The 13,912-nt window shown below is 39.1% G+C and overlaps 1 protein-coding gene across 1 annotated transcript in view; it reads left to right on the forward strand.

Moving 5' to 3' along the window:
• The window catches only part of GRID2 (glutamate ionotropic receptor delta type subunit 2), a 1,483,303-nt gene that overhangs the window by 855,922 nt on the left and 613,469 nt on the right, over positions 1 to 13,912 (forward strand). The window contains exon 5 of the mRNA XM_077476559.1: positions 3,117 to 3,170. Within this exon, the coding sequence (XP_077332685.1) occupies positions 3,117 to 3,170 (54 nt within the window). The remainder of the gene's footprint in view (positions 1 to 3,116; positions 3,171 to 13,912) is intronic.

Genomic DNA, 13,912 nt, shown 5'->3' on the forward strand with positions numbered 1-13,912 from the left:
CCTCCCCTACCATGTGTAGATAAGCAGGGTAAAGCATGGCAAAGAAGTCTGGAAAACCTAGATTTTTCACATTTTGAAAGAAAATATTGCCCCTCTTCCATATCTCTATCCCTGTAGGTGATATGTTTTTCAATGAAACTGTGAGGAAGTGCTCCTGGGGATGATTATCTTATTGCCATGCAATTGGCTCACTCGATCATGAATTTGGTCAATAAGTGGCCCAGCCTAAGACCCATAAACCTGTAGTTGATTTAGAAATGTATACCCCCTCTGAACAAGATTCTATTTTCCTTAAATACTCAAAATATGCCAAAAAGCAATGTTTTTCCATGTTATAGGATAACTTTAGACATGTTTTTTTTTACATGTTTTGCCTAAACAGTACCAAAAAAATGTATATTTTCTCTAGAATTCCACCTGAAGAATAGAAGTGCACTTTCTCATTATGTGATTATGCCTATACACTCCTATACCTAACAGTCTCATACCTGTATGTCTTCAGTGTGACTTTGTCTCACCAAATTTAGTGTGAGAATTTGTGATGTAACTACTACTCACTATTCTCTCTGGTGGAAAGGAAACAAGGCCATGCCTCTACCATGACCATCCATACAGAGAGAAAAGTCAGCAATGGAGAAAAGCTCAGCTGCAGAGAGCCAAAACGACAATCACAGTCACTAGTTCTATGCCCTCTGCCTATTTTTGTTTGGCACAGGTATCAAAAAAGAAGATGTTTGGACACAAAGGATCTTTACATAAACCTTAATGCTTTAATCAGCACAAATTTACTATTTTATTCTCAACATACCTGTTACCAATTATGAAGATCATCTCACATCTTTGCATTCCTATAAAGGGGACATAGACAGGCAGAGGTCTCACAGTGACCATTACTGGCCCTGTAACACCTCATGCCTTGCCAGTACCTAATGCATTCATTTTACATTTGCCCTGAAGGCGTTTTTGATGCATGGTCCATGAATGCTTTGGAACTGTCAGAGTAACTTTCCGGTGATCTAAATGTACCACATGTAGATGTAGCAGATTCAGCATATCTGAAGAGACTAAAGTACCTCTAGGCAAATGGATAAGAACAGCAGTGCACAATCTGAGTGTAGTATATTAACAGATTTATTGTGGTAGAAAGACAAATGGCAACTCAGATTGTGACAGTTAAGGCTCATCGTATAGTAAATGCTTCCAATGGACAGTCTCACAATAACAGGGAACCTCAGACCAGGATAGAAATGCTGGGTGGATTGATATACAAGAGAATACACGGGGGGGGGGGGGGGGCACCAATCTCAGTGCAGCACAAATTGTACTGAGAAATACTAGTAAATTAGAATCTCACATGGGAAGAAGAAATGGCACTTTCTGTATGTGAACTGTAAGTGGTCGGCCCATGTATTTGGGATGGGGAGCCTCTTCCTACAACTTGCAGCCTGGAAAGTCTGGATGTCAGACTGGATGACAGCTTAGGTGAGTAATTGGCAACTAAGAAGGTGGAGGGCTTCTTGGCTTAGCTTGAGAAAGGGGCTTCGGAAGCCTTGAAATGCATACCTCCGCCCTCTGATATCCCAATGACATCACTTCTGTTCTGCTCTGCATCTCTGCCCTTCACCATCTTGTTGGTTTCCACGTTTCCATCTAAGCTGTCATTGGAAAAAGTGGACACATTTGTAAATATATTATTCCATAAAAGCTCAACTCCAAATGAACCAATAATACTTAACTGAATGCGCTAGAATGTTTATATTTTAATCTGCCTTGCATAAAGATATTATACCCATATCTGACACATATTGTATGAAGAAATATTATACCCATATCTGACACATATTGTATGAAGAATGATTTTATGCTATTATTTTGACATTCTGATTCTAAGGAGAAGCCTGTAGGAAGAATCAGTAAAAATTCATTGTCTGGAAGGCTGTATATTTGTTTGCATTAGCAATAGAGATAGATATGCACAACAATTCATTTATCATAATTACTGCTAATCAATACTGATCATCAGGATGTCTTAAACAGACTACACCAGATGTGATTAGCTGTCAGCTCCTATTGAGTAAAGGCACACTGAAGAGATTCTACAGTAAGCTAAATCTACTCGTGTAATGCCTACAGATGTTTTCTAGCCCTTTGTCATTTTGCACTTGGAATTTATAATGAGCTAACATGCTGCTATGTTATTAAGTTTAATTCTATTTAAATCAATTTCACTCAGACTGAAATACAATGCTGAAAAGATTAACTCACTTTCAAGTAACCCCTAGTTTACAAAATTAAAGGAAAATTTGCACACCAAACAAAAAAAAAAAAAACACATATGAGCCATACTTATTTTACAACCAGTTTTGCCTTTCAGAGGGTCGCTAAAGCACTGTAAAAGTGTTTTATTGCATGTGGTTTATAAAGACAGATAAAACTTCTTAGATCTTAATAAATGTTAGGCACTTTATGTATTGGGCAGAATAAATTGTATCCACCATTTCAATTATATATGCAAGCATTGGAAAAGTAGTAGTTAATAATAAGTATTTGCCTGCTAAAGGAAATTTGTTTTGCCATTTTACCTTCTCAATTTTTATGTGTATGCAACCAGTTTACAGTTAATAATAATATAACGTATGCTTATAACATTTGTTTGTTGCTCTGAGAACCCACAAATGGCAAGAAATGCACACTTGTTTGACAATCCAAATGTTTAAAGTATCATCTCGGGCTGGATGGGGGGCATTCATTAATATGAATTCTAGTGTAATTATCCTTCTGTAAAAATAAGTATTTGCCATATTTGTGTGCGTATGGGGATCTCACTTAACTGCACTATAGAGTTGATTTGTATAAATGGTGGTTTTGTGTTGAATATTCAGGAGAGCAGCATTGAAACTAGTGCAATTTTTACAAAGATTATTTTCATCCATAAAATCTTGCACCTTGTATTGTTAGAGTTCCTTTTTTAGGTTATTGATTATCATTAGGAAAAATACAATTCGGTTTTCTTAATGATAGAGTTTTTTGTTGTTTTTTTTATTTTATTTTTTACATTTAACATTTTCTACATTTGATGTGTACTGTATTTACTCATATTCATTTTCTTTTTCCAGGTCGTTGAAACTAATTTGGTTGCCTTTGACTGTCACTGGATCATAATAAATGAGGTAACTGCCATTCTAGTATTTCTGTAAAGTACTGAACTTATTTGCATTAACATATATCTTGACAATAGAGTAAATCGTAATAATATAACTATACAGTATATTAGAAGAATATCTGAAGTAAAAGCATACCTATGGTATCGTATTGTCTTTAACCACTTTGTATCTTGATCAATTCTGACACTTTGCTTCTACATGTAAAAATCTCCTTTTTTATGCTATAAAAGTAGCTAGAACACCCAAACATTATATATATTTTTTAGCAGAGGCCCTATAGAATAAAATGATGGCTGTTGCAATTTTTTTATGTCACACAGAATTTGCAAAGCAGTTTTTCTTTTTTCTTTTGTTTCACAAAATTTTATTAGGTGAAAAAGAAAACATAATACACCTTAGTATAGAAATACACAATAGAGCATATTAAACATGTGTTGATTGCAAAGTACAGTTACAAAGGAAAATAGAATCAATATTCAGGTGGATAGTACAATATGTATGTGGTGAATTAAACATATTATTCCATCACATTAATGAAGGTCAGCTGGTTGTTAAGTTGAATATAAACAGAATAGGGGGGGGGGGGGGAATGATGGTGAGGGTGAGGGGGGAAAGGAAAAAAAAAAAAGAATGGGGGGGGGGAACAGTACAGTGAGAAAAGTACTTATAGTTACAGAATTTTATTTCAGTTATAACTGAGTTTTTCCCCTAAAGATGTTGTTCGTTATTGTTTGAAAATTTATTTATATTCCTGGGAGTTCTTATATTCTATCCATTCATGTCATGTTGCATAGAATCTTGTAATTTTCTCCTGAGATATACTTATGAGTTCTTCAATTTGTTCTATATTATTTATTCTCCGAAACCATTCCCTTTTCGTTGGAATGGCTTCGGAACGCCAGTGGAAGGGGATACAATGACGTGCAGCGTTAACCATGAACATTGGCAGTGATTTCAGATATTTTTTCCTGGGGATGTCGTTTATATGAAGGAGGTATTGTGCAGCATTAAAGCTCAGGTGTTCTGAGGAGATTTTGTTGATGGTTTCGTGAACCGCTTCCCAAAAGGTCTGGATTAGCGGGCAGGACCACCATATATGGAACATCAAGCCCTCTTCCCGTTTGCATCTCCAGCATTTTTCTGAAATTGTGGGAGAAAATTTGTGTAGAATAGAGGGGGTCCTATACCATCTGGACAAAATTTTATAGCTACATTCCTGAGTGGCTACGTTTAGAGACCCTTTTTATGCGTACATATGTATTTTCTCCCATTGTTCTTCGGATATTGAGATATCAAGGTCTCTTTCCCAATTTTTGCATGTTTTGTTGGAGAAGTCCGGTGCAAATAATGAGTTATATATGATTGAGATAATATGTCTGTGTGGAGTTTTTTTCGTACAGAGGTCTTCAAGAGTCGTTAGGGGTTGCGTCCAAAAATGTGGTGTCTGTCTGTTGGTCAAGAAGTGTCTAATCTGAATATAGGTCCATTGGGGTATTTGGAGAGGTGTAATAATTTTATGGAGGTCTTCTCTAGAGAGTATTTTCCCATATTTAAAGAAATGTTTAGTAAGGATTTCCTTGTGTGGCCAATTATGTTTAAGAAAGTTTTTTTCTAATCCTGGTGGGAAATCAGGGTTGTTTCTCAGAGGAGTGAGAGGGCTGTACCAGGGAGTAGAGTTCCTAGATTTGAATGTGTTGTGAAAGATTTCTATTGTGGGTCCAACTAGGGGATGTGTTTTGATGTAATTAGAGTGGTGTTTAGGGTGAATCCATGGAAGTGATGTGATTGTTGAGGTAAACTGAGATTGTACTAAGCAGTTTTTCAAATGCAATGTTTTTGGAAAAATACACTTTAATGAGTTAAAAAAAAAATACAATATTTATCCCAATTTTTTTGTATAATGCAAAAGATGATGTGCCGAGTAAATCAATATCTAAAATGTCACACTTTAGAGGAAGTAAACTCTGCTTTTTTTTCCCTTTTTTTAGAATATTATCATAGAACAAAGTATTTACATGCCTAACACATTGTAGCATTATTAAAAACGTTTTGCAAGTACCTTTTTGTAGTTTGATAAATTATATCCTCTTCCACGAATCGGCTGTGCCATCTTTGGTATTGATTTCTTTCTCTTTTGTGGACATCTTTTCTGCCCTTTCTCAGTTCCCCTGCCGAAATCTTGCGCATGCTCTCTCTATTGCCACAGCTGTAGCTTCTTGCTTGTATGGGATACACTGGTTCACTCCCCCTGTGTGATGTAGATGCTGGTGTGCCGTTTACATGGGAAAGACCTGGCATGCTGAGGATTCAGAAATGGCACATAGAACAGGCATAGCGTGCCGTAAAAGAACGGATAGACTGCGCATACGCCGATCACACCATAAAAGATTACAGGACGGATTGTGAGAAGATTGTACAATTAAGTGAAGTTTCACAGGCAGTGATCAGTAGCATTAGCAATGTAGATAGCAATGAGCCAAAGTATAACTAAAAAGTTTGCAACCACTTTAAAATTGTGCCTGCCTATTGGAATGAGGTATCATCATTTATTGCATCACTTTCAGGTAAGCTAATACCTCTCACACCTGCAATGGCCTTATTTGGAATCAACGTTGATATACAGTATATCCAATTAGCTATAGAACTATTGTTGCCAATATCCCTATAGCAGCAAGGCTCACCATAGCTAAACTATGGAAATCCAGGGATGCTCCAAACCTCTCTGAGGTCATCCTGAGATTAAACACGCACGCTCACTATGAGCCGATGCTAACTAACAAGAACCTTAGCACTACAAAGTATAGAAAGATATGGCAAGCATGGATAGTACATCCCAGAGCTTCTAAATACCTTAAAGACTTTATTAAGCATTGAGCACAATTTATCTACATGTTGCTTTAGGAAAAGTAGCTTTCCCTTCACCTGCCTTTATGTTTTTGGTCCCCCCTTTAAGGAAAGGAACAATTCCTGTTGACAGTATGGTCCCTTTGGGGTCAATAGGGTCTTATTGCTCCTATCATCAAGCACTTATTTCAGTGTAAGCCTGAAATCATTGAAATGTTTGTTACTCTTATGCCAACATATTCTGTTTATACATGTTCCACATCCGTCTATCTAATGACAATGTAACAAGAAACATGTGTTATATTTTTTTGATATCATAATAAAAAATTTAAAGTTGGAAAAAAATATGTGTCTGCCTGAGGAATGGTGGCAAACTATAGTGCTTAAAATTTTCCATAGGCAATGCTTTAAATAGAGTACTGTGCTAGAATTATTGCTCTTGCTCTGACATTAGCGACAATATCTTACATGTGTGGTGCGATCACCATTTACATATGCACGCGGGAGTAACATATTCTCATTTGCGTGTAAGCATGGGGGTACGGGGTGCTTTCAATTTTTATTATTATTATTATTATTTTTATTATTTATTTTATACAAAACTTTATTTTTTTACACTTTTTTTTGGATTAACTTTATTGCTATCATAAGGGATGAACAACATCTCTTGTGACAGCTTGGGCCATGTCAGGTCCTCTTTATGGAGAGATCTGGGGTCTATCAGACCCCAAATATCTTCTCTCTCCTCCAATGTAGCCAATCAGACACAGATTGGTCTGATCGGCTGCTTTCCTGGCTGCCAGGTAAACAAAGAGATGGAACCAAAAGTGACAACATATTTGTCGCTCCCAGTTTCCAGGGTCACAAAGAGAGAGGAACAATGTCAGTTCCTCACTTTCTGTTCTGTGCAGCCATCACCACTTGTCGCATCGATTCAAAGCTCTGTGATCAGCCGGTAAAGGCCAGGAAAGGCGTGTGGCAGAGGGAGGAGGGTAGGACCCCCTTCCACCACCCACAGAATAATTGAGTGGCTATGGATTTGCAGTACAGCATTTTTCAGCTGTAGAGGTTGAGGGGCAAGAACTTTCCTCACTGTAAGCAAAGTACAAGGTTCCACAGTGTCATTATATTGTAAACTTACCTTAGGTAGTTGGGACTCCTTAAAGCAAGAAGGTAGATTGATCACTGACAGGGGTAAATATCAATAAATTAAATAAATATTAGGTTACACAGATTTGGAGGTCTCCCAGCTAAATGTTTTGTTTGTAGAATTTGTTGTTCAATTTAGGTATGACCCTCTTTAAGTGAGGAAAAAATGGTTGGTAATGATGAGTCTTATGCCCTGTATACACAGTCGGACTTTCTGATGGAAAATGTGCGATCGGAACTTGTTTGGTTGGAAAATCCAATCGTGTGTGGGCTCCATCAGAATTTCTGACACACAAAGTTTGAGAGCAGGATCTAAAATTTCCAGATGACAAAATCCGATCATTTAAATTCCGATCATGTGTAGACAATTTCAACCGACAAAGTGCCATGCATGCTCAGAATAAATTAGGAGACGAAAGCTATTGGCTACTGCCCTCTTTATAGTCCCGTCGTACGTGTCGTACGTGTTCTATGTCACCACCAAGATCAGATTTTCTGACAACTTTGTGTGACCGTGTGTATGCAAGACAAGTTTGGGCCAAAATCCTTGGGAAAAATCAGTCGGATTTTGTAGTTGGAATGTCCGACTGTGTGTACAGGGCAAAACTTTATGTGTGAAATTTCATCAGAAAAAGTCTGATGGAGTCCACACACGATCAGATTTTTCGACAACAAGATCCGATCACACATTTTCCATCGGAAAGTCAGACTGTGTGTACAGGGCATTACAGTGTACCCCCATTTGTAAAGGATGTTGTGGTTTCACAGCGACTTAGCAACAGGTAGCAATTGTGGTTTGTGAGAGATCGGAATATAGAGTAATCCCAGTGTTTGGTTAGGTAATGTTAAGGCCTTCCTGACCACCTGCAAAATCTTTTCTTTAGTATAATAGAAAGGTAGGTAGGTAGTGTATTTGTTCAGGTAAATGGTTTGTTTTAGGAGACATATGTGCAATTCTATGATTTTATAATTCAAAGGTGCAGCAAGCAAACGTTTTGTATAAGATGTTATTTTAATGTTGCTGTCGTCACTGATTCCAGTTATACCTATGAATATAACGTTTCATATATCCTTTTTAAAATCTTTAGTGTTTAGTGTATTGTTAATACTCTGCTCATTGGCATTATTTGGTCTCTTTGAAGTACTGTGAAATTTATTTTGCTCAAATTCTGTGTACAGAAAATCTTAATTTGTGTTATTTTCTTCAATAATCAGCATAATCCTTTATGAAATAAAGACGTGAGATAGTTCTACAGTTACCAAAAAATATTCCATTAACTGATTGCTGGCTGTGGCCAGTAGCTAGCACAATGTATTGTACAGAACCAACTCTGGTCTCCTTACTGGAACACCCTTTATTATGTTTTACAAAATATACAAAAATAGTGGTAAGAAGCAGTCTGGATAAATGTTATTTAACCTAGAAACACATTTAAGGCTCAATTAGTTTCCAGGTCTCTTACTTCAAATAAAATTAAACAAGTGTAAATCATCAAGCCAATGAGGAAAACAACTAGTCAGTGATAAACTACTCTACTTTCTTTTAGGTATTTTATGCTGATGCAGTGCTCATAGGAACAGGAAGGTCATTCAGTATAGTACAGAGGGAATGTATCAATACAAACATGCAGTTTTTACTCAAGTTAAGTTCCAAGAAAAGACACAGTCACCTTCACTGTCATTTAAATAATGTTATCTAAGCAGAATTGGGCTCTCTTTCTCATAATCAACCTAGATTATGCTATATTCTGTTTTAGTCAAATTAGTTTAAGACAAAATCTTAACCTTGCATTTCAGCCAGGTATTTTAAAGGAATCTTGAGGATTTGTAAGATTGCTTTGGGTTCAGAATAAATTAATTCATTTTACTGTAACATTTTAAGAAGAAGTTGTGCCCCTATAATCAGACAATTGAACTTTTGTAACAGTGCAATCTTTCTTTTTAAACATGCATATTTGCCCCTTATTTAGCTTTTCTCAAGTTGTCTCATAAGAAAAATGATAAGATTGTAACACTCTTTTTCAAATTTTGAACTATTTATTTTTTTATTCTTTATTTATGTAGAAGAATAAAGTATCCATCAAAATACAGCATAACAAAAGCACCAAAGGTGTCCTGTCTCTCTAAACATAGATATAAACCATGAAAGTACATTCCAATGCAGAATTGTTCAGAAACAGATTAACCACTTTGCACCCGCGCTATAGCCGAAAGATGGCTACAGCGTGGACGCTACCTGCCGGGAAAGCGTCCCTGGACATCCTCCTATTTACTTCTGCAAATCGCCCTCCTGTAAACATATGAGATCATCTCTCAATGTCGCTCTCCCTCCTCACATAGAGACAGCGTGTGAGGAGGGAGGGATGAACGGCTGCAGCGGCCATAAGTTAAAAAAAAAAGTGTAAAATAAACTGCCATCTGTCCCCGCTGCCATCTGTCCCCACTGCCATCTGCCCCTGCTGCCATCTGCCCCTGCTGCCATCTGCCCCTGCTGCCACCTGTCGCCAGTGCCACCAGTTACTTCCATCTGTCCCCAGTGCCACCTGTTGTCAGTGCCATCTGTCCCCAGTGCTACCTGTCATCAGTGCCATTTGTCCCCAGTGCCATCTGTCCCCAGTGCCATGTATAAGTGCCATCTGTCATCAGTGCCACATCATGCCACGTGTCATCAGTGCCACATAGTGCCATCTGTCATCAGTGCCATATCAGTGTCACGTGTCATCAATGCCACATATTAGTGCCATATGTCATCAGTGCCACCTGTCAGTGTCACGTGCCATCTGTTATTAGTGTCACGTGCCATCAATGCCACAGATCAGTGTCATCTGTCATCAGTGTCACGTGTCATCAGTGCCCCGTATTAGTGCCATCTGTAATCAGTGCCATGTATAAGTGCCATCTGTCATCAGTGCCACATATTAGTGCCATCTGTCATCAGTGTCACGTGTCATCAGTGCCCCGTATTAGTGACATCTGTCATCAGTGCCACATCAGTGTCACGTGTCATCAGTGCCACATATCAGTGCATCTGTCATCAGTGCCACATCAGTGCCACGTGTCATGGTCCTTGTGCTCCAGGGCCTTCAAAAGTGTAATAGGTAGTCAACAATTTAGATGTGTAATTTATGCTCCTAGAACATGTGATGTGCCCCCTTCATGTTGGGCCTCACTAAGTGGCCAGGCTGTGGAAAAGTCCCACACATGTGGCATCGTAATACTCAGGAGGAGTAGCAGAATTTATTTTGGGGTGTCATTTGTGGTATACACATGCCATGTGAGAGAAATACCTCAATCCCCAGAGCAATTCTCCAGGAGGGACTTCCCTTCATCCGCATATACAAACATGTCCCAATATGCCCATGTTTTCTTGTATTGCTCTCTCTTGTTTTGGCCAGTTAGTACCAAATCTTCTAGGGTATTGACAGTCCTAGCCCTATTGAGCCACATGGTGATAGATGGGGGCTTGGGATCTTTCCAAAACAGAGTGACACAGGCTTTGGCAGCATTATTCAGGTGATGAAGGATTGATTTTTTTTTGCATGTCTGAATTGGTATGTGTGAGCAATGGAGTAGGAAGAAGGCAGGATCCATTGGGATAGTAAAATCTGTAAATTGTTAGGAAATCCTCCACACCTCCCACCAGTATTGTTGGAGTTTTGAGCAGGAGCAGAAGACATGGAGAAAAGTTCCTGTCTCATCTCCACATCTCCAGCCCCACTCTGAAGCATTTATTTAGAACGGACGGGGTGAGATACCATCGCCTCAATATTTTATAGTTGGATTCCTGTGTGCGCGCACAGGTGGAAGATTCCACGGATGGATAATGTTTTGATACTGGGCAGGTCTGAAAGACTTATTTAGATCCCTCTCTCATTTACTGAGGCTCAGTAATATGAAATCAGCCAGAGGAGAGACAAGCAAGGCATACATCTTAGATAGAGTATGGGGGAGGGGGTCCTTTTCCTCACACTAAGATTCAGTGTCCGTTGACTACGGTATTGGGTCAGGGGGTCCAGTGTTTGGAAAAAGTGCTGAAGCGCTTCCTAGAAAGGTAATCCAAACCGTCTATCTAGGTACATCAGTGTGGAGATTGTGGGCCAGGCATTGGCTATTAAAAAATGGGAGGTTTTAAAGCAGCCCCTCCCTCGAAGAGCACCAAAACGGGCCACTCTCTTCCCCCGGGGGAACCTAGGGTTGCCCAATGTGGGGAACAGCAGGGAATGGGCGGACAAAAGTTCTGTTTTCGTGCACGCCATATGTCCGATTTTGAGAGTAGGTCCTATGGTTGGATGTGACTTGAGGGAAGCAGAAAGGAAAGTATAGCACCATGGTGTCCTATTCAGAGGGATAGTACTAAACTGCTGTTCTATATGTGTCCATGGCTTAAATGCCTTGTGCCTGCGCAGGAGACCTGTCTACACAGGTGAGCAAGTTCAATCCCCACAGGAGAGGCTGGTGATCTCTTATGTTGTAGCTCAAGGACCTGAATGTCACCTCAATTTGGACAGTTGTGCTTCTTTTGCTTTCATGATCCACGATCTGTGTTTGATCAGAGTACCCTGTATGACCATGTTTTGGGCTTCCCAAATTATACCTGGGTCACTTTCTTGGTTGGCATTCATCTGAAAGTACACTGCAAGCTCTTGGACCACATCAGTCAGGACCTCTTAGAGCTCATAACTGGGTATATAGCTGCATTTGAGGGTGAAAAGCTGAGGGAATGGACGGAGCTCTTGTAAAACAGGTCCTTTTTTGTAAAACACGTTTTTCATGTCCAGGCCACATCCCTGCTGATCTATTTTTATGAGAAATCCCCTTTATTACTGTTGGCCCACCTGCAAACTCCTGATCTGGCAACAGAAGACTACTACAGACCATAGCCTCCACCCAGAGACATCCATCAATCTTGGACAGTCATCATAATGTTTTTAAATCTATCGTAAGGCATTTTCTCATGAAGAACATAAAGACATTAAAGTGCTTGTAAATCCTTACATATACCCAGGGAACTGCCTGGCCTCAAGTGATACACAGAGATTAAACAAATCTTCCTACATAAGTTGTACCTGTTTACCTGCTTGTTCTCTTCTCTACATCTGTTCAGAATTTAAAAACTTGTCTAAGCTTTCAGAAAACAGGGGGCTATGAGTTGAAATTACACAATGCAGAGATCAGTGAGAGGAGCTCTGAGAGCTGATTGGAGGGAAGGGACAGACCCCCTTTATACAGCACACAGGAACAGAGCTGAGGCTGTCAATCATGGGCTGTGCACTGGAGTTCCCACCCCTGAAACCTTTTTTCTCTTTGTGTCAAGGAAACCTACTGATAGCAGAGGAACAGGGCAGCAGACAGAAATAACACCTTGTACTCTGGATTGAGACAAGCACACACTATGGAGGCCTATGCTATGCTTTGTTCATATTTCATTTCCTTAACCACAAAACCAGGCCTATTGTGACACTATATGTTTACATCTAAAAATCAGTTTGTTTGTTTTTTGCTAGAAAGTCACTTTGAACCCCCAAACATTTATATATATATATATATATATATATATATATATATATATATATATATATATATATATATACTTTTAGCAGAGGCCCTAGAGAATAAAATGGTGGTTATTGCAATTTTTAATGTCTCACAGCATTTGCCCAGCAGTTTTTCAAACACATTTTTTTTTTGGGGAAAACTACACTTTTATGAGCTTAAATTGCTAAAAGAAATGATGTTACCTAATACGTCATGATTTCAAATTGCATATGCTCAATGAATGTCTATAAGACCCCCGATCTCTTCTCTGCCCTTGAAAACATCTCCGGTCTCCGGTCACCTCTATCGTTATTGGCCGCAACCATTGATTTGGGCACCAGTGGGCAGCAGAAGGAAGGGACCCCTTCCGCTGCTTGTAAAAGTCAGCCACTCGGATCACTTTTATAGGGTAGGAAGTTGCCGACTGAAAATGTTGATACCAGGGCTCACAGCTGCAGTCATAATCCGTTATAACCACTTGAAGTCAATCACGTTCATGTACGTGATTTGGTGGCAAGTGGTTACAACTCCGTTATATGGTTTGATGTTCCTTAAATAGGTCACAGTGCTGTTTTTTTATTTTTTTTATTTATTTACATTGTTTTTCAAATTTAGCAACTATAGCAATACTTATCTAGTATTGTTTTACAGCTACAACTTCTATTAAATACAAGAGAATCATCTCTCATAAGCCAAAACTCATGCAAGATCAGGTAGGTTTAATAATCTAGACCTTATGGTTTCTTTGAAACTGCAAGTTGCTTTATTATGCTTTAACTCAACCAATTTCAAAATCAAAATGTTCTTTCATATCTGACACACATTGCTAATTAGTAGGGATGAGCTTGATGTTCGGGTCGAACATACGTTCGACTCGAACATCGGGTGTTCGCCGAAGAGCGAACATTAGGGGGCATTTGTGGCAAATTCAAGCATTGTGGAATGCCTCGTAATGCACTGCAAGATCGCAGTGCATTGCTGTATGATGATTGCCAAAAGCATGCACCTAACTTGCATGTTTTGGCCAAGCCCAACGCCCTCTGCTAAGAGAGCCATAATTGGCCAAAGGCAGGGTGCCTTTGGCTAATCATGGCCCAGGGGGACTAAATCCATGCCCCACACTATATAAGGCTACCTACACGGAGGCCCTGTATAGTGTTGTTGGTGTGGCGGAAATATAGCTTAATTTAGATTAAGCAGGCAGGTTATTCAGTTATGGC

Source organism: Lithobates pipiens, unplaced genomic scaffold, assembly GCF_037356315.1.
Source record: "Lithobates pipiens isolate NorthernLeopardFrog02 unplaced genomic scaffold, aLitPip1_a1.2 Scaffold_13, whole genome shotgun sequence".
Taxonomy (NCBI): domain Eukaryota; kingdom Metazoa; phylum Chordata; class Amphibia; order Anura; family Ranidae; genus Lithobates; species Lithobates pipiens.